General features: G+C 39.2%; 1 protein-coding gene and 1 non-coding gene across 2 annotated transcripts in view; both read left to right on the forward strand.

Moving 5' to 3' along the window:
- gem (GTP binding protein overexpressed in skeletal muscle) overlaps nucleotides 1-20195 on the forward strand; it is a 43094-nt gene extending 22899 nt beyond the window's left edge. Inside the window, exons 4-5 of the mRNA XM_069921893.1 lie at nucleotides 13436-13640; nucleotides 15660-20195. Coding sequence (XP_069777994.1) covers nucleotides 13436-13640; nucleotides 15660-15937 — 483 coding nt within the window. The 3' untranslated portion in view covers nucleotides 15938-20195. The remainder of the gene's footprint in view (nucleotides 1-13435; nucleotides 13641-15659) is intronic.
- Nucleotides 16464-16570, forward strand: LOC138755943 (U6 spliceosomal RNA). Its single transcript, XR_011352640.1, has one exon. It is a non-coding gene; the product is annotated as a U6 spliceosomal RNA (small nuclear RNA).
- Nucleotides 20196-23653: the final 3458 nt, after the last annotated feature.

Genomic DNA, 23653 nt, shown 5'->3' on the forward strand with positions numbered 1-23653 from the left:
TATGTGAATTACAGGAACTGGATTCAAAAGTCCTTCTAAATGAGATTTGAATCCAGAAGAAAACAATTTGCCCCTACCTTCCATTTGTAAATCCAAAATTTTGTACACGTACTTTGAAAATGTATTTACCTATCCATCCTTTTTTATTTATTATCTATTTTTTTGTCTCGTGGTGTATTTTGGCAATCTTAATTTATACTATTGTTGCTTGTGTACTGATGTGGCTGCACCAAGTAATAACGTTGGTGCATTTGACAATAAGCTCTTGTGTTTTGAGGCATCAGTACCCATATTCAGTGAAGTCCTAACCAGCAGGGCTTGGCCTTCCTGTCTTTTTTTCTCCCCAACACTCATGTCAGTGTCAGGAATATACCATTCCCCCAATTACAACTTTAATGCATATAATTTGCCTATCTTACAAACAGAAATTGGTCAAAAGTTGCGACCTTCAATATTTGTTGTTCCTTCACTACAAAAACATACATATATTAAAAGTTCTTGCTGAAACATCAATTTTGTTTTCACTGACTCTCCCATATTGATTGACTTGTGTAGACAAATGACCCTGACATGGATTAAAGGATCTGCGCACCCTGCCCTGATTGATTGCCTAATAGCAAATTATGGCACATGATGCAATTGCAACGTCTCTTTTCCTTGGGAGCTTCTTTTACTCAGTACTTTGCTGTTGACCTTTTCTGTCACCCATATTTATCCCCTCCTCACTTTCATTCAAGAGAACAGGAATTTAAAACCACAAATCCATCAACCAGTTACCTGACATCTGTCTTTGCAAAAATGCTGAAATTCATTAGTATTGCAAAATTTTCTAAAGAAAGATCATACAAAATAAGCCAGAGCCATTGTAGTTTAGAAATGAAATATGTTTGTTAGTGTCTTGAGAATGTAATATACTGGGGAAATAAAAGGGAACAAATTTGAATTCCAGGGTAGATAATAAAGTTCCCACACAGGTGAGAGCTCTCCCATTGGATAGAAGGTTGAATAACTAACAAAAGATTCGCAGAATAAATCAGTCATTTTCAGGTTTGTAAGATGAAAGTAGTGGATTGAGCCAGGGATTAGCGATGAGCCACAACTATTTACAATCCATGTTTATGACTTTGATGAAGCAACCAAATGAAACAAGCCAAATTTGCTCACAATGCAGTTCAGGGACCTGTGATTAACTAGTCCTCGGGTGGTAGGTGGATGAAGTTTGCATGTTCTCTCATGCTCTGGTTTCCTCCCACAACCCCGAAAATGTGCTGGAGGTTAATTGGCCACTGCAAGTGATCCCTTGATGTAGGTTAATGCAAAAAGGAGTCAAAAGGGAGTTGATGAGAATGTGTGTGAGATAGTTGCAGTGGTACAGCAAAATAAGAAGGGCAATTGAGATTGATGGGATTTCTTTCTTGGAAGTTGGCATTGTCCCAAATAGACTCTTTCAGTGTATTTACAAGATAGGTGGAAAAACAACTGAACTATGGACACAAATGGTCTGCAAAGGAATATTCTGTTAAGGATGTTGGTAAAAAATTAGAAGCTGGAACATTAAATTGGGAAATGACATTATTCACTTTCGTAGGAAGAATAAAAAAAGTGAAAACAATGGAGAGCGACTGCAATGTACTACTGCAGAGAAATAGCTGGGTATCCATCCAAATTAAACAGAAAAAGTTAATGTTCAGCAAGTAATTAGGAAAGCTAATTTATTGTTGGCCTTTATTGCAAGAGCATGTTGCATTGAAATTAGGAAGTTTTGTCCAGACAGGGCATTTTTGAGACCACATCCGGATTTCTGCTATAGATTTCCTTTTATTTAGAAAGAGATATCTTTGTTTTGGAGCATTCAGCAGGTTGAATTGGAGGATGACACTGTTGCCCTATTGATAAAATGATGAGCAAGTCATGCCTGTATTTATTTGAGTAAAGAAAAATGGAGGTGGCCTTGTGTAAGATTCTAAAGGTCAATGCAGAGATCATTTTTCCATTCGTGGGCTCATCTCAAACTAGGGGCATAGGTTTGGAATTAGGGTTTATTAATTTGTGATATGGATGAGGAGGCATTTCTTTTCTCAGTGCGTTGTGAACCTTTGGAAATCTTCCTTAAATGCTGTCCTTAACTATATTTCAGGCCAAGATAGGCAGTTTTGTGGGAGTCAGATGCAATAGGAAGAGGGTAGAAAAATGAAATTCAGTCACCCATGGTCGCATTGAATGGCAGACCAAGGTCAAGGGATCATTTAGCCTGCTCCTGCTCTTATTTCTATAATCACAGAAAACTTGGATCCCAGCAAAGGCCATTGCATTTATTTCTGTCAATAAAAGAGCTACCAACCTAATCTCAGCCTCTGGTACAAGATCCACAGATATGATAGTCACACCATTCCAAAAACTGTTTAACTGCAATAACATTCTCTTCTTCTAGCATACTCCACTCTTTCTCTTTGGCTTGGCTTTGCGGACGAAGATTTATGGAGGGGTAAAGTCCACGTCAGCTGCAGGCTCGTTTGTGGCTGACAAGTCTGATGCGGGACAGGCAGACACGGTTGCAGCGGTTGCAAGGGAAAATTGGTGGGTTGGGGTTGGGTGTTGGGTTTTTCCTCCTTTGTCTTTTGACAGTGAGATGGGCTCTGCGGTCTTCTTCAAAGGAGGTTGCTGCCCGCTGAACTGTGAGGCGCCAAGATGCACGGTTTGAGGTGATATCAGCCCACTGGCGGTGGTCAATGTGGCAGGCACCAAGAGCTTTCTTCAGGCAGTCCTAGTACCTCTTCTTTGGTGCACCTCTGTCTCGGTGGCCAGTGGAGAGCTCCAGATGGTCCTCCATTCTGGAGACGTGACCTACCCAGCGCTGTTTGATCTTCAGCAGCGTGGATTCGATGCTGTCGGCCTCTGCCACCTCGAGCACTTCGATGTTGGAGATGAAGTCACTCCAATGAATGTTGAGGATGGAGCGGAGACAATGCTGGTGGAAGCTTTCTAGGAGCCGTAGGTGATGCCGGTAGAGGACCCATGATTCGGAGCCGAACAGGAGTGTGGGTATGACAACGGCTCTGTATACGATCTTTGTGTGTTTCTTCAGGTGGTTGTTTTTCCAGACTCTTGTGTAGTCTTCCAAAGGCGCTATTTGCCTTGGCGAGTCTGTTGTCTATCTCATTGTCGATCCTTGCATCAGATGAAATGGTGCAGCCAAGGTAGGTAAACTGCTTAACTGTTTTGAGTTCAGTGTGCCTGATGGAGATGTGGGTGGGGGGGGGGGTGCTGGTAGTCATGGTGGGGAGCTGGCTGATGGAGGACCTCAGTTTTCTTCAGGCTGACTTCCAGGCCAAACATTTTGGCAGTTTCCGCAAAACAGGACGTCAAGTGCTGGAGAGCTGGCTCTGAATGGGCAACTAAAGCGGCATCGTCTACAAAGTCCATGAAAGACCTCAACAATGAAGATGCCGTTGACATGCGGTACCGCACGGATGGCAGTCTCTTCAATCTGAGGCGCCTGCAAGCTCACACCAAGCTCCACTGTTCTGCTTGGAAACCTCTCTCTTTTCCCTCAGTCTTACGTTCAATCTCCACCACCACTTTTTTTGGCCCTCTGCCAAGGAGAATCAGTTATTCCTCTTTGCACTAACATTATTTTATGCACCTCAGTTAACCCTCAACCATTTGGGCACAACCTCCCAGCTCTTACATTGTGTCCTCTGACTAATTAACAGAAAGTAACCCTTTAACTTCCCATGCTACCTCCAGGATTTACTCCCTTAAGTTCTACCTGTCTCTCAAAATCCTCCCTTGTATTCAGGTTCTGTGGGAGCGTCCAAGGAAAGAGAAACTGAGTTGATGCATTACCATGGATCTGAAATATTAATGTTTTCTCTTTACACAGATGCTGTCTGACCTGCTGAATGTTTCCAGTGTTTTCTGTTTTTATTTTACTTTCTAGTCTTAAAATTTCCTTCCATTTATTATGCATTCCATTGCCTGATTGCACATTCAGAAGCGCATTGCCTCGTGCTTCACTGATCAAATTCCACTTGTCAATTTTCTGCCCAATTACTCCATTTTTATCTTCCTTCTGCTGAAAGCCTTCCTCCTCACCATCAACTGCATGGATCATTTTATGTTGTTCTTGCTTTTCCTCCCAGTTTTCTCTCTGCCCTCACCATTTCCCACCAGTTTTCCCTCCTCTCTACAGAAATCTCTGTAGCCACTGCAGTGAATGCATTTCACCTGATCCACTGCTCAGCAGGAGGGAGACTGTAACTGGGAGTTTTGGCAGCAGCCACTACTGCCCCAGCTATCTCTTCTCTGACTTCCCACAGCAGCCTGGGTCCGGCCCTTGGGACATCAATCTTGATGTTTTTAAGAAGATCCAACACTTCTACTTCTCTACATTGTCCAGCACACAGGCCTATTCAATTTCAACCTCACCATGATTAAGGTCCTTTTCTCTTGTGAATACTGATGCAAATAATTAATTTTGGGCCTCCCCAACCTCCTCTGCCTCCAAGCACTTGCTGCTTTCTTTATCCTTTAGCAGCCCCTCCTTCTTTCTTGTAATCCTTCTGTTCTTCATATACACCTGGAACGCCTTGGGTTCTCCTTAATTCTACATGCCAAGGCCTTCTCATGCCTCCATTGAGCTCTCCTGTCCTTTCTTAAGCTCCTATGTGGCTACCATATACTTCTCATGAGCCCTTCCTGCTTCCTATATCTAATGTATGCTTGCTTCTTTCTCTTGACTAGTTGCCTGACCTGTTTTGTCAGCCATGGTTCCATTTTCCTACCATCTTTTCCTTGAACCCTTCACAAGCTGACCCTAAACTTCCTCCACATAACTTCTGTCCTTTCACTCTTAAACACCTGTTTCCACTTATTCTTGCTGGTTCCTGCCTCATCCCTTCATAATTGGCCCTTCTCCAATTAAGCACTTACTCAGTTTGATTGTTTTTATCCTTGTCCATAGCTATATTGAAGCTCAGAGAGTTGTGGTCACTCTCACCAAAATGCTCCCCCACGGAGAGTTTGGCACCTGACCAGGTTCATTCCCCAGAACCAAATCCAGTATGGCCTCTCCTCTAGTCGGCCGGTCCACATATGTGTCAGGAATCCTTTGTGAATACACCTGACAAATTCAGCCCCATCTATCCCTGTTGCAGTCAGTAGGGGCCAGTCAATATTAGGGGAGTTGAAATTACCCATAACTACAACCCTGTATTTCCTGCAGCATTCCAAAATCTGCCTGCTTATCTGCTCTTCAGTGTCCTGAGGGTTATTTGGGGGCCTTATAGACTACTCCCAGCACAGTGATAGCTCCCTTATTTCTGACTTCCACCCACATCAGTGGATACTCCCTCTACAGAGTCCTCTCTTTCTATAACTGTGATACTATCTCTGACCAGTAGTGCTACTAGCTACCTTTTCTACTTCCCATCCTATTCCTTTTAAAAGACCTAAACCCCAAAACCTGCATCACCCAATCTTGCCCTTCCTCCAGCCAGGTCTCTGTAATGGCCACAACATCATGGTTCCACGTACTGATCCATGTTCTAAGTTCATCCCCTTTATTTCTAATACTCCTGCCTTGAAATAGACACATTTCAAACCCTCTAATTGGCTACATTTATGTTCTGCATGTCCTTCTTCACCAACTCAGAACACATGGCATCATGCTATTGTCTTTCTACCATAATCTCTGCACTCACATTCGGATTCTCACCCCCGCCAAATTAGTTTAAATTTTCCACAACAGCTCTAGCAAACCTGGCCACCAGGATATTGGTCCCCCTCCAGTTCATTTGCAATGTTATGAGCCCAGAGGATCCCAAAACCCAGCAGCAATAGATATTCACCAAGACAAATGGTTACTTAAACAAAAGGTGATTTTAATTATTTTTAAACATGAAAACAGAATTACACTTTAACTTATCACTATTAACTTACTTAACCTAACTTAATCCCCTTCTAATTCTAAGCGCACATGTGTGTAATGTGTGTATAAGTTCATACAAGTTCTTTGGCTCACAGTCCAATCTCCTCCAAGTTCACTGGTTTCAGGCAATTCTTATACTCTGCACAGAATTTAACATGTATAAAATTCATCAGACTTTGGTGCTCGAAAGGTAAATGGTTACTGCTCTTGTTGGTTTTCAGAGAGAGATGTGTTGTTCCAGGACATCCACAACTGATATACTTCCATCAGCCACCTCAATGTCTTGCTGATGAAACTTGCCACATCAGGGTTCTCCAGATGATGACCTCTTTCTTTCAGGTCACCACAGAGTTCTTTTTTGTTTCACTTATTCCAAGTGAAGCATTAGACAGCCAGTCCTCTCCTCTTGCATGAATCACAAGGGCTTCAACTAGGCTGTCTTCCAAAAGCTTGCCAGCTTGTCCTGTTTCAGTCCCAGCAACTTCTTCTGGCTGACATTGTCAAGTGATCTCTGCTTCTCTCTCACTCTCTCTCTCTCTCTCTCTCTCTCTCTCTCTCTCTCTATCTATCTCTCTCACTGAGACTCAGAGAAAGCTTGTGTGACACTCTCCACTTGCAAAACCACATGACCCTCTTACAACAGCCAAACTCTCCTGCAGACCATAGTGACTCCAGCCTGCTCTTTCATCTGTTGCCTTGATAAACAATGATCCATTAGTAATGTCTCTGAAGCACTCTTCAAAGCTCTTGCATAAAGGTGTGAGAAGCCACTATGTCTCCAGTATTTCAAATAAGATCTGTTTTAAAATGCTTGCATGTGACCTACTCTAACAAACCTTTCCCAATTTATCTCCTAAAAACATATCTATATACTCTGTCACAGCAGCCTGTCCTTTCTGTACAGGTCAGACTTTTCTTAGAAGAGATCCCAATGATCCAGAAATCAGAACCCCTGCCATGGCACCAGCTCTTCAGCCACTCTTCATAATCTCTTAAGTGCAAAGATTCACCATAAGTGTATCATAGATGTACAATGTAATCTTTTAAAATTTTTATTTACAATTATCCCTAAAATCAATTTGTTCATTAGTTATTAAAACTAATTACTATTTGCTATTATTGGCATGTGAATTGAAAGCAGGAGTTGACTCCATGTCCCGTTGAGCCTGTTCCACTGTTCATAAGATCGTGGTTAATCACAACTGTGCTTTCTCATTGCCCTTTTAATTTTTCACTCCTTTATGTGGTAAACCACTGTAGGTATATATTTAACTGTCTGGGCACACCAATTGGCTGACTGTGCCTGTGGGCCCTCCCACAGGCTCCTGAATAAAGGTAACTGTCCCTCAGCCCCCTCCTCAATTTGGGACGGCAGAGATACTTCTTCATTCTATTGCGAAAAAAAGCCTATCAGTTTTGCTCAACTTCAGTCTTTTGAGTCATTGATGGTGCATCACTTTATTTATCAGAATCTGTCTGTCTTTCACTGTAAACTATTGAAAGACACTGTCCTTTGAGGAAGATTTCCAGAGACTTGCAAATCTCTCTGCCATTAGGCTATTTCTAATTAGTTGTCACATCTCCTTTGTAGCTTTTTCTGAATCATGTATGTGAACTTCCTCTTCCCCATGCATCTCAGTGCTATGTAACCTTTGATAAGGTGCCGCAAATTGGGGACAAGAGGGGACTTTCACTGAAAACACCCCTGGCTCAAAGTATGCTAATTCCATTAATGATTGATAATAAAATCCTGAACACTTGATCCCAGAGAGGGGTCAAGTGTATTAAGGATTAATATGAGCAGGGGGACAATTTATGACATTTGAAAACATTAGGAATAAACATGGAGTTTTAAATACATCTTTTTTTCTGCTCTCATCAGTTAAGATCTTATTTAAGGGACAAATTAGGTCCAGCACCATCTTATCAGCAGTGTAGCGAAACAGAGACTCTGGTTCGAAATGGGAACACAAAAAAATTATTTCAAAAATGTATTCCTTACTTTAGGCAGGAACACCTAAACAAGGGCTTGATAAATCAAGACAAAGGTGGGAATCAGATTTGGGTATAGAAAATTATCCATTTTGCTGGTCCAACTTATGATTAACATGATTAATTAAGGTATCGGGCTGATGCAATGTAACTTCTTGCCTCAGCTAAATCTTACTCCACAAAAGTTATATAAATTCAAATCGGAAATATCAGTCCAATGTTTTTGATGTGGTCAAAAACAGGTACTTTCTTGCATTCAACCTGGTCATCCCAAAAGTGAGGCCATTCTGGGAAGATTTGGGTATTCTCCTGGAAAAAAGTTACTGGAATTCGATACTCTTGGGTACCTGCATTATTTTATTGGGGAATTTAGAAGTCGTAAGGCCAAAAATAAGGCTGTTGAAATAGCAATTAAAATTTGTTAAGGTCACTTTAGCAGTGGCAAGGAAATGAACAGCGGTTACTTGGAAATCTGATTCCTAACTGTGTTTAACCCACTTGAAGATAGAAATGCATAATTGTGTTACCCAGAGAAAATCACCTATAACCTCAGAAACAGGTACGATGCATTTTTAAGAACATGGAATTCATACCTAAAGTACATCAGGGTAAATCTTTAATGATTCCCCCCTCCTGCCACCCCCCCACCACACAGTGCCTGCAGTGCCGAGGACCCTAGATAAGTCAGGCTATTTGCCTTTTGATGGGAGTGGGGTTTATCCTTGGTGAAAATAATCTTTTATTTTTTCTTATCTTTCTCATACTTTTTCTTGTTTCTTGGGAGGGTTTCTCTTAATTTCTTCTTCTTTCTCTCTATTATCTTTCTGTTATCTTTTTATCCCTTTTGTTCAACATTGAATTTTGCATTTTTGTAGTATTATTGTAATTTTTATTTCTTTATAATAAATGAATCACACGTTGACTCTTTTTTCTCACTTTCTTTAATATCGACATGTGGATCGATATTTGTATTGTTCATGTTATGTATATTTATGTTTTACTTTTTAATTATTCTTCGTTTTGACTGCATGTTGATTGAAAATTCTCAAAATAAATTATTCACATAAAATTAGAGTGCACCCTTTTAAAACAGATGAGAAATTTCTTTGGTTAAGAGGGTTGTGGACAGCTGGGGAGGCCCGATTATTGGGGGAGTTTAAGGAGGAGATTGATAGGTATCTAATTAGTCAGGGTATCAAGGAATATGGGGAAAAGGCCAGAAATTGGAACTAGATGTGAGAATGATTTAGCTCAGGGTGGAGTGGTGGAGCAGACTTGATGGACCAAAAGGCTTACTTCTGTTCCTTTATCTTGTGAGCTAAGCATTCAACACTATCATACTCAGGCTGATAGATAAACTGTCCTTGCTGGGAATCAACACCCCTCTCTGTAACTGGATTCTAGACTTGTGGACCAAAAGGCCACAGTCAGTCCAGGCTGGTAGCAAAATCTCATGTCCCATCATGTTGAGTACTGCCGTACCTTAGGGGTGTGTGCCCAGCCCTCAACTGTTCACCATGCTAACTCATGAATCAACTGCCACATTTTAATGTTTTTTTCTTTTTTAATCTTTTTATTAATTTTCCACAAAAAAACAGAATAATATACAGAAAACGTGAAAAAGTAATATGCATTGTCCTTGAATATAAAAATCAAATACTTTCAAATTAATTCAACATTTCCATATATTGACAGTTATATTGAGTAAGGAAATTAAGTAAATGGATAAAACAAAAAAAAATCTAACTCCAATGGGGGGGGGGGGGAGGAGGAGAAAAAAAAAAACTCCAAAAACAAAAACAACATTTCAAAGTAAGTAGAAAAAAGATTCTTCCTGAGTAAACACAACACACTTGGATTAAAAAAAAACTAGAAGTGGTTCAATTTTGAATAAATAGTCATCAGGTTTTTTCAAAGTTAAAGGTAATATCAAATGTCCAACTTCTATTTTTTCTAAATCTAAGCATGACTTAGTGGAGGAAAGCCATTGAAGTAAAGTAGATGGATTGCCATCTTTTCATTTGAGTAATTCAGCTCTCCTTGCCATCAACCAGATGAAGCGACATTTACGTCACTTCGCTCCAGAAGACTGAGGAGGACCTCAGTAGATGGAGAACTCTGCCCATAACTTTGGTGGGCAGAGTTAGCTGTGTTAAAATGAAAGTGATGCCGAGTCTACAATATCTATTTCAGTCGTTACCAATTCCATTGCCCCAGGGCTTTTGTCAAGATGATCAATGGATGTGTCAGAAAGTTCCTGTGGAATGGTAAAGTAGTTAGAATCTCCATGGAAAAGTTGATTTGGGATTATAAACTGGGGGGAGGGGGGGGGGGTTTAAAACTGTCAGATTTCAAAAAGTACTATCATCTGAGTCGAGGCAGGTGCAAAGCCTGATCCCTTTCTGATTTACACCTATCATAAATAGGACTTGTATTAGGAAAAACTGCCAGATTCAGTTCAAACAGTATCATCGTTTGCAGATGATATAACAGTAGTTGGCCTCATCAGCAAAAAATGTGTTGGCTTACAGAGAGGAGGTTGGGAGGCTTTGCTAATAATGTGAGAACAGCAACCTGAGTCTCAACATGGACAAGGCAAAGGAGATGATTGTGGACTTCAGAAGGATGAAGATTGATCACTCCCCACTACACATCAATGGTTCTGTCTTGGTGAGAGTGGAGAGTGCAAAATTCTGTTGTGTGCATATAAAGGGCAACCTATTCTGGGTCCACAACACCTCATTAGTCAGGAAGGTGCAGCACTTCCTAAGGAGGTTGAGCAGGGCAAGGCTACTATCCCATCTTGACAACATTTTACAGGAGTATAACTGAGAGTTCCCAGTCTAGCTCCATCATAACATGGTATGGTAGCTGCAAAGCATCGGACCAGGTCAATACAGAGGATCATCAAAATGGCTGAGAAGATTGCTCTGACCTCCCTTTCATTTATTGACAACATTCATTGCTTAAATGAATCATAGAACCAGATAAACTCTTCACAATCCTATCTACATGTGATGCCACTTTCAGGGAATTATGTATCTGCACTCCCAGATCACTCTGTTCTACTGCACTCCTCAGTGCCCCACCATTTACAGTGCATGTCCTTTCTTGGTTTGTCTTCCAAAATGGAACACCTCACAAGGCTGCTTGACTCTAACGAATATGTCATATTTCTACCTAAATTGTATGTGATTTTCTCCAGGGGAATGCAACTCTGCATTTCCATATTCTAATGTGTGATATTTAGTTGGGATTCAGCTTCCACGTGACCGCTATATATTTCCTGGCCGACCTTCACAAACTGAATTTGGTACTTGGACAATTTAAAACTCACGTCCATAATGTTTCCTAGAAGGTACATTTCTGGATCCTGTGGAAAATCCACCTTTGTCATTCTTTTCAGAATGTCCCCCAAGTCTTTGCAGAAAGATCTCACCTTTGTACACAGCCAGGTTGAATGGATAAAGGTGCTGATCTTCACACCATACCTAAAGCACATTTCTGAGATTTCTGATTTAGATTTATGTAATTTTTGTGGTATGAGATACAATTGATGCAGGAAATTGTATTTCACCAACCAGAACCTGGCATTAATAACAGCTGTCATGCTGTCCAGATACAGATCTGACCAAGTCTGACTCCCATCTTTCCCTTGACCTGTGTAAGTCCAGCTTTTGGGCTCTCACTTTGGAATATAAAATACATCATAGAAATAAACTTACACACATTCCCCTTTGAATTAGAATCTCCAATGTCATTATACACAAGCAGGGTCATAGATGGTCCCAGTTTGTCCCCCCCCCAAAAAAAATCTTAGTTGCAGAATGCAGAAGAACATTCTATTAGACAAATCTTATTTATTCCTCATTTGCTTGAATGACATGAGCTGCCCTCGCTTGTCTCTTCTTTTGGCTTGGCTTCGCGGACGAAGATTTATGGAGGGGTAATGTCCACGTCAGCTGCAGGCTCGTTTGTGGCTGACAAGACTGATGTGGGACAGGCAGACACGGTTGCAGTGGTTGCAAGGGAAAATTGGTTGGTTGGGGTTGGGTGTTGGGTTTTTCCTCCTTTGTCTTTTGTCAGTGAGGTGGGCTTGTAACAACCCTCAATACACCTGATCCCTTTCTGGCACCAAGTACCCAGGATTTTATTGTCCAGAGTCAGAGGAATTAAGTTGTTCTGGGCCAATGGGTTTTTGGGAGATATCCCCATCTTATTCTTTTCCACAGTACATGCTTTAATCTGCGGATTTCTATTTTCTTTGAGAATAATTTGGTGACCCATTTTTATATGAATTCTCCTGCCATCTTTTCTCCTACTGCATGTAGTCCAATTTGTACCCAGGAAGGGGTGGGGGGAAAAGGGGGGAGCCTTCCTCAAAAAGTGAGACGTTAAACCTTGCCTGGGCTGCCCAGTAATACTTTTTGAAATCTGACAATTTAAACCCCCCCCTCCCCCCAGTTTATAATCCCAAATCAACTTTTCCATGGAGATTCTAGCTACTTTACCATTCCACAGGAACTTTCTGACACATCAATTGAGCATCTTGACAAAAATCCTGGGGCAATGGAATTGGTAACGACTGAAATAGATATTGTAGCCTTGGCATCACTTTCATTTTAACACAGCTAACTCTGCCCACCAAAGTTATGGGCAGAGTTCTCCATCTACTGAGGTCCTCCTCAGTCTTCTGGAGCAAATGGAGGTAAATGTGTTTGTATAAATTGTGCAAATCCTTATCTACATTTATCCCCAAATATTTAATGCCTTCTTATGGCCATTTGAATTGACTTCCCTGTTGGTATTGTCTATAATCTTCCTTTGTCAAAGGCATGATCTCACTCTTGTCCAGATTTACCCTATATCCAGAGACCTTCCCAGAATCCTCCAGTGTGGTACTCAGCCTGGCCACTGAGGGCTCAAAGAATTATTGAGGACCCTTTCAATCCAGCACAAAGTATATTTGACCCACTACCATCAAGAAAGAGATATTGGAGCATCAAAATCAGAACTGCTGGACTTGGAAATAGCTTCTTCCCACAGGCTCTGAGACTGATGAGCAGTATCTTGTAACCACAAATCATCCCAAAAATATCATATATTTAAATGATATTTTTATGTACATATGTGATTCTTGTGTGCTGTGTATGTGAGTGCACAGTGTTCTGGAAAAATGTTGCTTCATCTGGTTGTGTATGTTCACTCAGATGATAATAAACTTTAATAGATAATGTCCTCGGGAAAATGTATTGTAGGAACATCACGTAAAAATGTCACATTCCTTTTGCAAAGATTACCCAAGTGTTTTCTTTCCATCTTACAAAAGATAAATTGAATAAATATAATTTCCGCAGTTATTTGTGAGATCTGGTTATTTCCTTTGGTATGTTACATTTTTAAACAGGCAGGAACTTGTAAACTACAAATTCTCTCTGTTTTAATTGTTGCATTTGATGATCCAGAAAGAGAATTGATTCTGATATTTTTGTGTCATTTTATGTTTGGTAATAGGATGAAGATAACTGGGTACAGGATTATTGTATGCAGATAGGCGATGCCTACCTTATTGTTTACTCCATCACAGACAGAGCAAGCTTCGATAAAGCTTCTGAACTTCGCATCCATCTCCGAAGAATACGACAGGCCGAAGATATTCCAATTATATTGGTTGGGAATAAATGTGATCTTGTGCGCTGTCGGGAAGTATCTGTGGCAGGTATCTTTCTTAATTTAAAAAAGTAAATCACAAAATTCTATAGACACCATGGGTTGAAGTAAAAACACAAAATGCTGGAGAAGGTCAGCAGGTCAAACAGTGTCCTTTATATCGCAAAGGGAGAGATACATAATTGACATTTCAGGCTTGAGCCCTCCATCAAAGTATGAGAAAATGCCGGCAGGCATCTGAACAGAAGAGTGGTGGTGGTAAAGCCAGGAGATGATAGGTGAAGAAAGGAGGCAGGGAACAGCAGCAATGAGGGGGAGGAGGGATGGCTGGCTGGGTGGAAGAACTGGAAAGACAGTAAAAGGGGGAAGGGAAAGAAAAGGCAAGCAGGTTTAGTGGAAAGCAGTAAAGTGAGTGTTAACATTCATCTGACTGGAGAATGCTCAGATGGAAAATGAAATGTTGTTCCTCCAATTTGTGGTCTGGGCACAGACAGACGTGTGAGCATGGGAGTGTGACTCAAAATTGAAATGGTTGGCCACTAGGAGGTCGCTGTTGTTGCAAACGGAGAGGAGGTGCTCAGCAAAGTGATCTAGTCTGCAACCGGTCTCTCTGACACCTCCCACTCTTCCTCCCTCACTATGGTCTGGGGCCCCAAACAGGGCTTTCAAGTGAAGCAACACTTCACTTGTACATCCAGAGGACTTATTTACTTCATCTGATGGTCCTTTTGTGGCATTCTCTACATCAGAGAGACTGGTCACTGTTTGGGAGATTGTTTTTGCTGAGGACCTCCTCTCTATTCGCAACAGGAGCGACCTCCCAGTGGCCAACCATTCCAATTCCAAGTCACACTCCCACTACATAAAGGACACTGTTTGACCTGCTGAGCTTCTCCAGCATTTTGTGTTTTTATTTTCTTTCTTAATTTGTCTGGTTTTCTAAATTAGAATTGAATACACTTGGTCTAGCTTGTGACAGATTCTATTCTGTATAAAAAAAATTGGATGTTGGATCTTAGATTTGGAAACAAATGCTTGAAGATTTGACCAATCATTTGTATTTTGTAATGCAACCAGACACCTTTTGCCCAATCCAGGATTCTTTACCAGAATTTCCAACCTACTCACCTCGAGGGTGCTCCAAATAAGTACCTGACCCAAGTTGTGAAACCTCCTTCAGGAACACGTCAGCACCTGATAGACATTAATTTATCTACAAATCCTTTGTTAACTTAGAGAATTTACAGATTAAATATTAGGGTTTAACATAATTTGTTCCTTTGGAGTATGTCAATCAGTTTAAAAATTCTCCAGCCTGCTTTAATTTCTCCTTTTTTTTGAGTAAATCTTGTCCCAACATTTCTGGCCTTTTCATTCCTGATAACCCTGAAATTTTTGATTTTTGGCTGGATTCATGACTCTTCATTATCTTCCTAAATGAACATTATTTACTTACAAGACCAAACCTTTGAGGGGATTTACCTGATTTTATAGATAATCAATCATTTTAATGTAGCAATAATCTCATGTGCTTTTTTGAAATTACTCTTCAACTGTGGCTTGAGAGTAATGCAAATCCAGCACATGTACACCAGCATAATACTGAGGAGACACTACATAACTAGACCTGTCTTTGTTCTTGGGTGACGTTAATCTGAGTTCCTGCTTGCTTATTAAAGCAATTAAATATCTTGTGTAACTATTCAAAGACCAGAGAGTTCTAATTCTTACCCCATGTAACCTTTAATCTCTAATCATCTGCTTGGAAATATTAATGGCACATTAATGGTATTTTTTGCTCTTTCTAAATAACTCTTGTGCAATTATCAATGCACTAAAAAGTCATTTATTGTGATACCTTGAGCACTTTAAAGGTGAAAATGTTATTGCTTAAACAAATACACCTGTAAGCCAATGGATTTGGCAGAACAATCTTCCAGTTAAATCCGAATTTCTAATTGCCATCACAACACTAGTCAAAAAGGTTATTTCTTTTGCCAGGAGAAAATGACTTGAATCAGGAGATGTATATTATGTGTCTTTTTAAAAAACACTTTTTCATCTGCAGAGGGGAGATCTTGTGCTGTTGTTTTTGACTGCAAATTCATTGAGACGTCTGCTGCAGTCCAGCATAATGTACAGGAGCTCTTTGAAGGAATTGTACGACAGGTTCGGCTAAGGAGAGACAGCAAAGAAGTGAATGAACGAAGAATGGCCCAATACAAAAGGAGAGAGAGCTTTCCCAGGAAAGCCCGACGCTTTTTGGATAGACTAGTTGCAAAAAACAATAAAAAGATGGCTTATAAAGTGCGATCAAAATCTTGTCATGACCTTTCAGTATTATAAATGTATAGATCACCAAAATTTAAATGGTGGCAGTTTAATTATCAGGCTATTATTGTGAAGGTTTGGGTTAATCAATCTATATTAGATTACGTACTTGAACTCAATGATTTGCAACTGTGTCTAATCAGACAGTTGTGTTTGAATGTACGATAGCTCAACTTCTATGCTGGTCATTATTTCCCCATAGTTTGTCAATGAACATTTTTCCAACATTATAAAGATATTGCACCTGATGTAGGAGCTTGTTTCACTTGCGTCAGTTAAATGAGTTCTGGGGACAAATAATGTACCGACAATTCTGTGTAAAAATGCTTTTTATTTTGGAAATAAACAGAGTCCCTTGCCCTGATATGGGAATTTAAATGTAAAATTGCTTGTACTATTCCATGTACTGCCTTGTAATTCTAGTTGTACTGCTGAGCGTGGTCTGAAGCATTTTCTGGTTATGACAAGACTCCCAGTTAAGAAGGTGGGTGAGATTTTTTTTTCCAAAGTCTCTAGGATGTTATCTCAACATTGGGCTACAGTGCTCGCTTCGGAAGCACATATACTAAAATTGGAACGATACAGAGAAGATTAGCATGGCCCCTGCGCAAGGATGACACGCAAATTCGTGAAGCGTTCCATATTTTTAGAGAAAAAAAAACATTGGGCTACAATTGATAGTCAGTCATGAATTAGAATAATTTATCTGACATAGATCATCCTATCACCTTCATTGAACAAATAAATGTCCATTTATACTCTGAGTGGATCTGGAAGCGGAGATTCTTAATGCATAAACATCCCGACCAGTACTGCTTAAGGCCTTGAACCAATGTTCTCTGAAATTGCAATGAAGTCTAAAATGGAAGCTTACAATTTTATGAAGCAATTCAACCCTTGACATTTGAACTTTATGTCTGCCAGTTCCAATCCTGTGAACACTTTTTCATCATTAGATACATTTCATATCTCAGGAGTTATCCCATCTTTAACTGGAAGATTTGTGATGATATTCCATTTAATATTGTTGGTATGAAGGATTAGGTTGAATAAACCAGCAGTTTTCTAAAGAATCTCTTTCAAGTAACTTTCATTTTTAATTACAGGGTATTATATTGGAAAAATATGAGCATTTATTGTGTATAATTCAACCAAAAGTCTTTTTTTAAATACTTTTAATATGAATGTTGGTAAAACTTTTTAATGATGAGAGGTTTCTAATTTTAAACTATTGTCAAGCAAAATAATGTTTATTTTATTATGAATCTCAATTTATAGCATAATGTAAAATAAGCAGATTTGTACTTTGAATAATTCTTTGTGTATACTGGTGTATGAATGTCCATTGAAATAGTTGGTTTCTGAGATTTGGGCCAATATAATTTCCAGTATTTCAAAATAAGGAATTAAACACAGGCAACTGGGAACATTAATTCCATCAAACCACTTCATTGCCAATTTAGCCTTTGAAATCTTACCAAATACATTGATTGAGAACATTTTTAAAAAATCAGTTATTCAACAATATTTACTGTTTTCATGGTGAAGGCTCAGTGAGGACCACAGAAGTTAAAAACTGATTTTTAAAATATATTGTGTGCAATGGTGCTCTGAGTTAATGATAGTCACTTGGTGAATGTCAAGCTATGTCTTGTGTGTGTAAGAACAGTATTATTAATTTAAAGAAAAATCACAATTTTCTTTTTGTGCTCATTGTGAGCTTGTTTCAGTCGAATATTGCAATGCATTCCTCTTCATTGTTCATCGAGATATGGTGCCACTATCAGATAAATGTAAATATCTTTTTGTTTAGTTGGGAATGAGCAAGGGGTGAGAGTCAGCTAGCTAACAAATAAAAGGACTTTGACACTTTTTTTTAGGCTGCAATGTGGGGAAAATCACTGAAAAATTAACATAATTACTGCCCATGTGGACGTTCACACTGGGCGCCTTTTTGAACTGCAAGTACCTGAGTGCAACAGTCCCGGTGGTTAGATTTTCAGTAGAGTGAATGACCGTCAATGAATTTTTATGGTACGATTTACACCGCAGGCTTCCTCCAAAAAGTTGTAGGGGTCCTGCAGGATAAATCGCACTGCAGGAATTAACTCAAAATTCTCGCACATACTTTTTTAGACTGCCCGTGTAGTGGCAAAATTTCTTGATTGCACTGTTACATGCCTGTAGTCTTAAAACCACTAGTGATTCAGAATGGCCATGACAAATCATTTTGGGAAATTCCTGAGGGAAAAAAAAGTGTTATTTGAACATTTGATATTGGAAAATTGGTCGACAAAAATGCTGCATTAACTTGTTTAAAAGTTTTTGAGAAATGACAAATCAGTTTATTATGTTCAAATTGACTACCTATTTAAACTATTTCTTTGACAATAATCACCTGCAAAATTTTCAATAAAGAAACTAAATGATAAGTTTGACTTTGAATGAAATATTGAATCCCATATAAGAAATCGGTCCCCTAAAAATTCACTATTTGTAAAGGAAATGGTTAAAAGTTATTTTTACATTTCAAGATCTTCCTTAACTAGATATGTTTAATATTTCATTATTACACTTTTAATTAGCTAAGTACCGGTATATGGTTTTATGTTTATACTGGAATATGTTTTGTCTCATGCAAATATACATTCATATGACAATATACAAATATTTAATAAAAATGTGAATATTGAAACATTTCATGCATACATTCATGACTAAAAGAGAAAACTGAGAATTTCACACTTTGCAGGTTGCTAAATTAAAATGACCTGTTGAAAGAAAAATGTAACAGGAACAAAGAATTTTGATAAAGTGTCCCAAACAGAAATGTCAATTGCTACTTCTGACCAATTGAGTTCTTCTAGCTTCTTGTTGTTTTATGAGATTGCTGAGGCCTTGTTCATTAAAGTGGCAGAGATCATGGGTTTTAAAGTAACTTTCATGGACACTTTTCATGATGTAGTAGTGAATTTGCAGATGATCCACATGACAGCCATGGTGCACTAGTGATCGTGGGAGAGATTGGATGCTGAAGGAGTGCCAATGAAGTGGGCTCTTCTGTCACTCATGGTATCATTAAAACTTTTTGACAGTATCAACCACAATTCTACTGCTCTGCATAGTCTTGCTGTTTGTGCCAAACTTCCAAAGTAAGTTAAGCAATTCCTCACTGGTCTCTTCAGTGGGTGGGGGAAGTCATGTGACCACCTTGTACACTGATGATGTTAGTATTACTGCTACACATTCCCCAAAAGTCAAGGAATCAGAAGGTGTATTCCTGCTTTGCTGAATTGCTCATGCCTGACATTTCAGTGGCTAAAAACTGTACTGGAATTCAAAGTGTTGCTTTAATTTATGGTTATGATTTTTGATGTGAACATTACCAAACCTTGATCATCAAAATTGTTGCCACTTTTCAAATAAATCCCAGCTACAATTTTTAGAGACGACAGGGTGATAATAACTTACCATAAGGCAATACCTGAAAATTGCAAGACTATATATTGGAAATAGAGCTCAGATCATATATTCATTGTGAAGAGCAATCTATGAAACAGTGTGTTAAGCATCCTCCCAAACATTTCATTCTATTGTGTTTTAGTGTCCTAATAAAACTAAAATATATCTTTCCCAAATTTAATTAAAACAGGTCATTTATCAAGCAGTGGTGACAGTTCAGTGATGATAAATACACTGGGTCTAAACAAGTATGTAATCTTAATAAATTTGGCTTGATGTAGACTACAAGCATCCAAATCTTTTCTTTTTTAAATTTTTTTTATTTTTCACACTATGAACCATTCTAACCAAAATACACACAAACATTTCCCTCTTGAATATACACAGTCATTTTTCTCCCCTTTCCCCCCCTCCCTTCCCTCCCTCCTTCACCCCCCCCCTCCCCACCAACTCAACGTTCAACCTATATGATACATTAAACCCATTAAACAATGTCATCACACAATGAAAATAAACAAGAAATTTGTGTCTTCTACTTTTACATACTGGGTCAGTTCATTTCGTCGTCTTCTCCTTCTGTCATTTTAGGTGGTGGAGGTCCGCGGTAGGACTTCTCTGTTTGTTCTATGTACAGTTCCCAAATTTGTTCGAATACTGTGATGTTATTTCTTAAATTATATGTTATTTTTTCCAATGGAATACATTTATTCATTTCTATGTACCATTGCTGTATTCTCAGGCTATCTTCTAATTTCCAGGTTGACATAATACATTTTTTTGCTACAGCTAAGGCTATCATAATAAATCTTTTTTGTGCTCCATCCAAATCGAGTCCTAGTTCTTTACTTCTTATGTTACTTAGAAGAAAGATCTCTGGATTTTTTGGTATGTTGGTTTTTGTGATTTTAAGAATGAAGCATGGGAAAAGCTGTGCTCCGGAACTATGAGAAATACAATAAACACGAGGTTACGCATGATACAATATAATTGGTTATACAGGCTATACACCACGCCCCAAAAGTTAAATAAATGGGACCCAACAGTATCAGACAGATGTTTTCATTGTAAGAAGGAAACGGGAACAATAGTACATGCAATTTGGGCATGTGAGAAAGTGGAAAAGTTTTGTGAAGATCTAATCCAAATCCTTTCTTGATGTATCATTGCAATATTTGTTCCAGCACCTGTCAATTCCTGGCTTTGAATAAGGGACAGTATAATTATCATGTATTCAGTGGGAATATAAGAGTGCAGAACATCAATACAAAATGGCAAGAAATATTGTCAGTGGGCTGAAGGTGATAAATAAACTGTACAAAGTTTTAGCAAACTGATGTCCACAGATAAGATGATCTCAGGGTGGAATATGAAATCTGTTAATTGTTAATATTCAGCAGGTCAGGCAGGATCGTGGCAATAGAAACAGAGTGAACAGGTTCAAGACCCTTTACAAGGTCAAGAATCAAAAGATGTTTTCCTGCTTTTCCAAATTGCTCTCGAAGATCATTTCAATGGCTTGTGCTTGTCATTTCTGTTAAGTCAAGAACCTTCTTTGGGACTCAGTCAGTCTGAAACCTTATGTTATTCAACACACAGTTGTGTCAAAAGGTCTTGGTGTTGTAAGGTCAGAGTCTGAGAGATTTATTGCTTCCTGTGCCAAGCTATGGGAAGCAGATAAGGGACACTGTAAGAGGACAGCCAGCTGAGGAAAGGGTCAGCAACTTTCCAACCTGAAGAGAAGGTAACCATGATAGGCTGACCATCCATCTGGCTCTATGAGCCTGGTTCACTTAAGGAGCCAATCATAGTAGGAGGGTTGGTGAAGATCATGTTATTAAAGGTTAGGCTTTCTTGCTTTATTGGTGTGCACTTGGGTGGCACCTACAATTCTTGCCATTTTTTACCCTACACAATTGTCAGGTGATGTCTGCCCATAGTAAGTGGAAATCCAACCACCTCCCCTTGATATTCATCAACAACTTCCATCACCATCTCTGGGAGCAATGACCAGAAATTTAACTCTGCTAGTTACATAAGTACTGTGGTTAGAAGAGCCAGTCAGATTATTCCTTAGAATAGAGGGGATTTTACTGGCCATTTGGCCAAACTGGGAAAAAAAATGATTATTTTCCAACTTGAATTGCCATCATCTTTCATCATCTAAATCCATTAGCTTACCCATGAACATATGTTCAAGCTCTATTTAAATACATTTACATTATTTACATTAAACACTTGATGTGACACCAAGGTCCACATTTGCATGTCTTTGACTAAAAAAAAACTTCTGATTTACCAGTTAGATGCAGAAAGATTGTTTCCATTTATGAGAAGGAATATAACCAGAGCTAATGTCATAAGGTGGTCACCAAGAAAGCTAAGAGATAATTTAGGAGCAGGCTTCTTTCACCAGCAAGAGGTGAGAATGTGGATAGGTCTTTCAAAAGACACTGAAACAGTTAAAACAGATAAAAGTAACTAACTATCACCATTCCACGGGCAATTAGAAATAGGCGATTGAAGACCGCATTCTTTCTCAGCTTATTATTTTTCAATTTGGAAAGTAACTTTAATATCAAAATGTGAGATCTAAATTTATTTTTGCACAGGATATTACCTGATAGTTTTATGGCTCACATTGTCAGAGACTTATGCTATTTTCTAAGTGTGATTTGGCAATCTCTTTCAACAGATTTGGAATCAAATTTCAAAACCTTTGGAATTAGATAATTCTGAAGTTTAGCCCAAGGGTGGGAACAAAAGGAGGGTAGAGGTGAAACAATGTTATTTGTCATTTTTATGCACAGTTTAAAAACGTGATCTTTTTTAATAACATCAAACCCCATTATTCCCTCTCTGTTCACCCAGCCATCCCTCCTCCCCTTGATTGCTGATGTCCCCTCCCTCCCTTCTCCACCTATTACATTACTCCCCCCACCTTTCTATTTGGATGCCTGCCAACATTTTTCCATACCTTGATAAAGGGCTCAAACCTGAAACGACAGTTATGTATTTTCACCTTTGCTTCATAAAGGAGACAGTTTGATCTGCTGATTTTCTCCAACTTTGTGGCTTTACTTCAACCACAGTGTCTGCAGATTTCTTGTGTTTTACTTCCAACCCCATTAGTAGATCTTGGGTTTGTTTTGGAGGAATTACCTGGTAGCACAATTAATAACTAAATATGAAGGTACTGCATGTTAATTTTTTACCTGTTTATGGCTTCTCTCAACTGCTTTACTATCTATCCTCTAACCATATGGGCTACCGTGATATGATTTTTTTATGGGGTGAGGGAGAGGGGCAGGAAGGAGATGGAGGTGTTACCATAGATGAGAAGATCAAATGGAAGCCTCTGTTAAACAAGAACCAAGCATGAGGTTCATTAGGGGATGGGCACTAGAACGAACACTGGGTCAGGTCTCTATCCTCCAGTGCAGACGTGCCCCAGTGTTCGTTCTAGTGCCCATCCCCTACTGAATTAAACAGATGAACACCTGCAGCATGCAAATAGCAGTTGAAAAGCACACAGCTGCGGTAAACATACAATTAACGAAGTCGCTGCACCTGCTTTACTTCCTCTGCAAGGTACAAACAGAAAATCCAGATCAAAGCTCTGGAAATGCTCAGAACATCTGTGAGTATGAGACCAAGTTTAGCATTTGGCTTCAGACGAAATTCCCTCATGTACTGCATGGATTTCTAGGCCACTATTGCAAATTTAATTTGACTAAATTGTTAATTACTCAAGTTAGACTAAATAGTTCACAGTAATATGATTATGCCCTTTTTGAATGCCTTATTTTAAAGCACTTTTAATGCTTTAATTAGGTATTTATTTGAAGGTCTGCCAGAAGCCTGACTTGAAATTGATATCTTTGACAACAGTCACGACTCAGTACCCCTAATGTGAATTATGCTGTTTGAGAAGACAGGTTCCAAAGCTTTCTTGAGAAAATTTCTATTGATCTTGTTCATTAAAACCAGAAGGTTGTGATTGCGAGACCCAAAATTACAAAGGGCAACTTTAAGTGATCTGTTTGGCAGAGAATCCAGTTGCGTGTGGGTGGATGTCAGTTTTAAACTTCCTTAAATGTTGAAAACAAGCATCTCTTTGATTTAGCTGAAAGGGAATGACTTAAGCAGCTTGGTTAAGAGTGAAGTATTACTGGCAAGTTGCCATTCACCCTCAGAAACCACAGTGAGTGCAGAGAAAACAATGGTGCAATGCAGGCAAACTGAATGATCTTGACAAGGGAGAGGGTGTGC

This window comes from Narcine bancroftii, chromosome 2 (assembly GCF_036971445.1).
Source record: "Narcine bancroftii isolate sNarBan1 chromosome 2, sNarBan1.hap1, whole genome shotgun sequence".
NCBI classification, from domain to species: Eukaryota; Metazoa; Chordata; class Chondrichthyes; order Torpediniformes; family Narcinidae; genus Narcine; species Narcine bancroftii.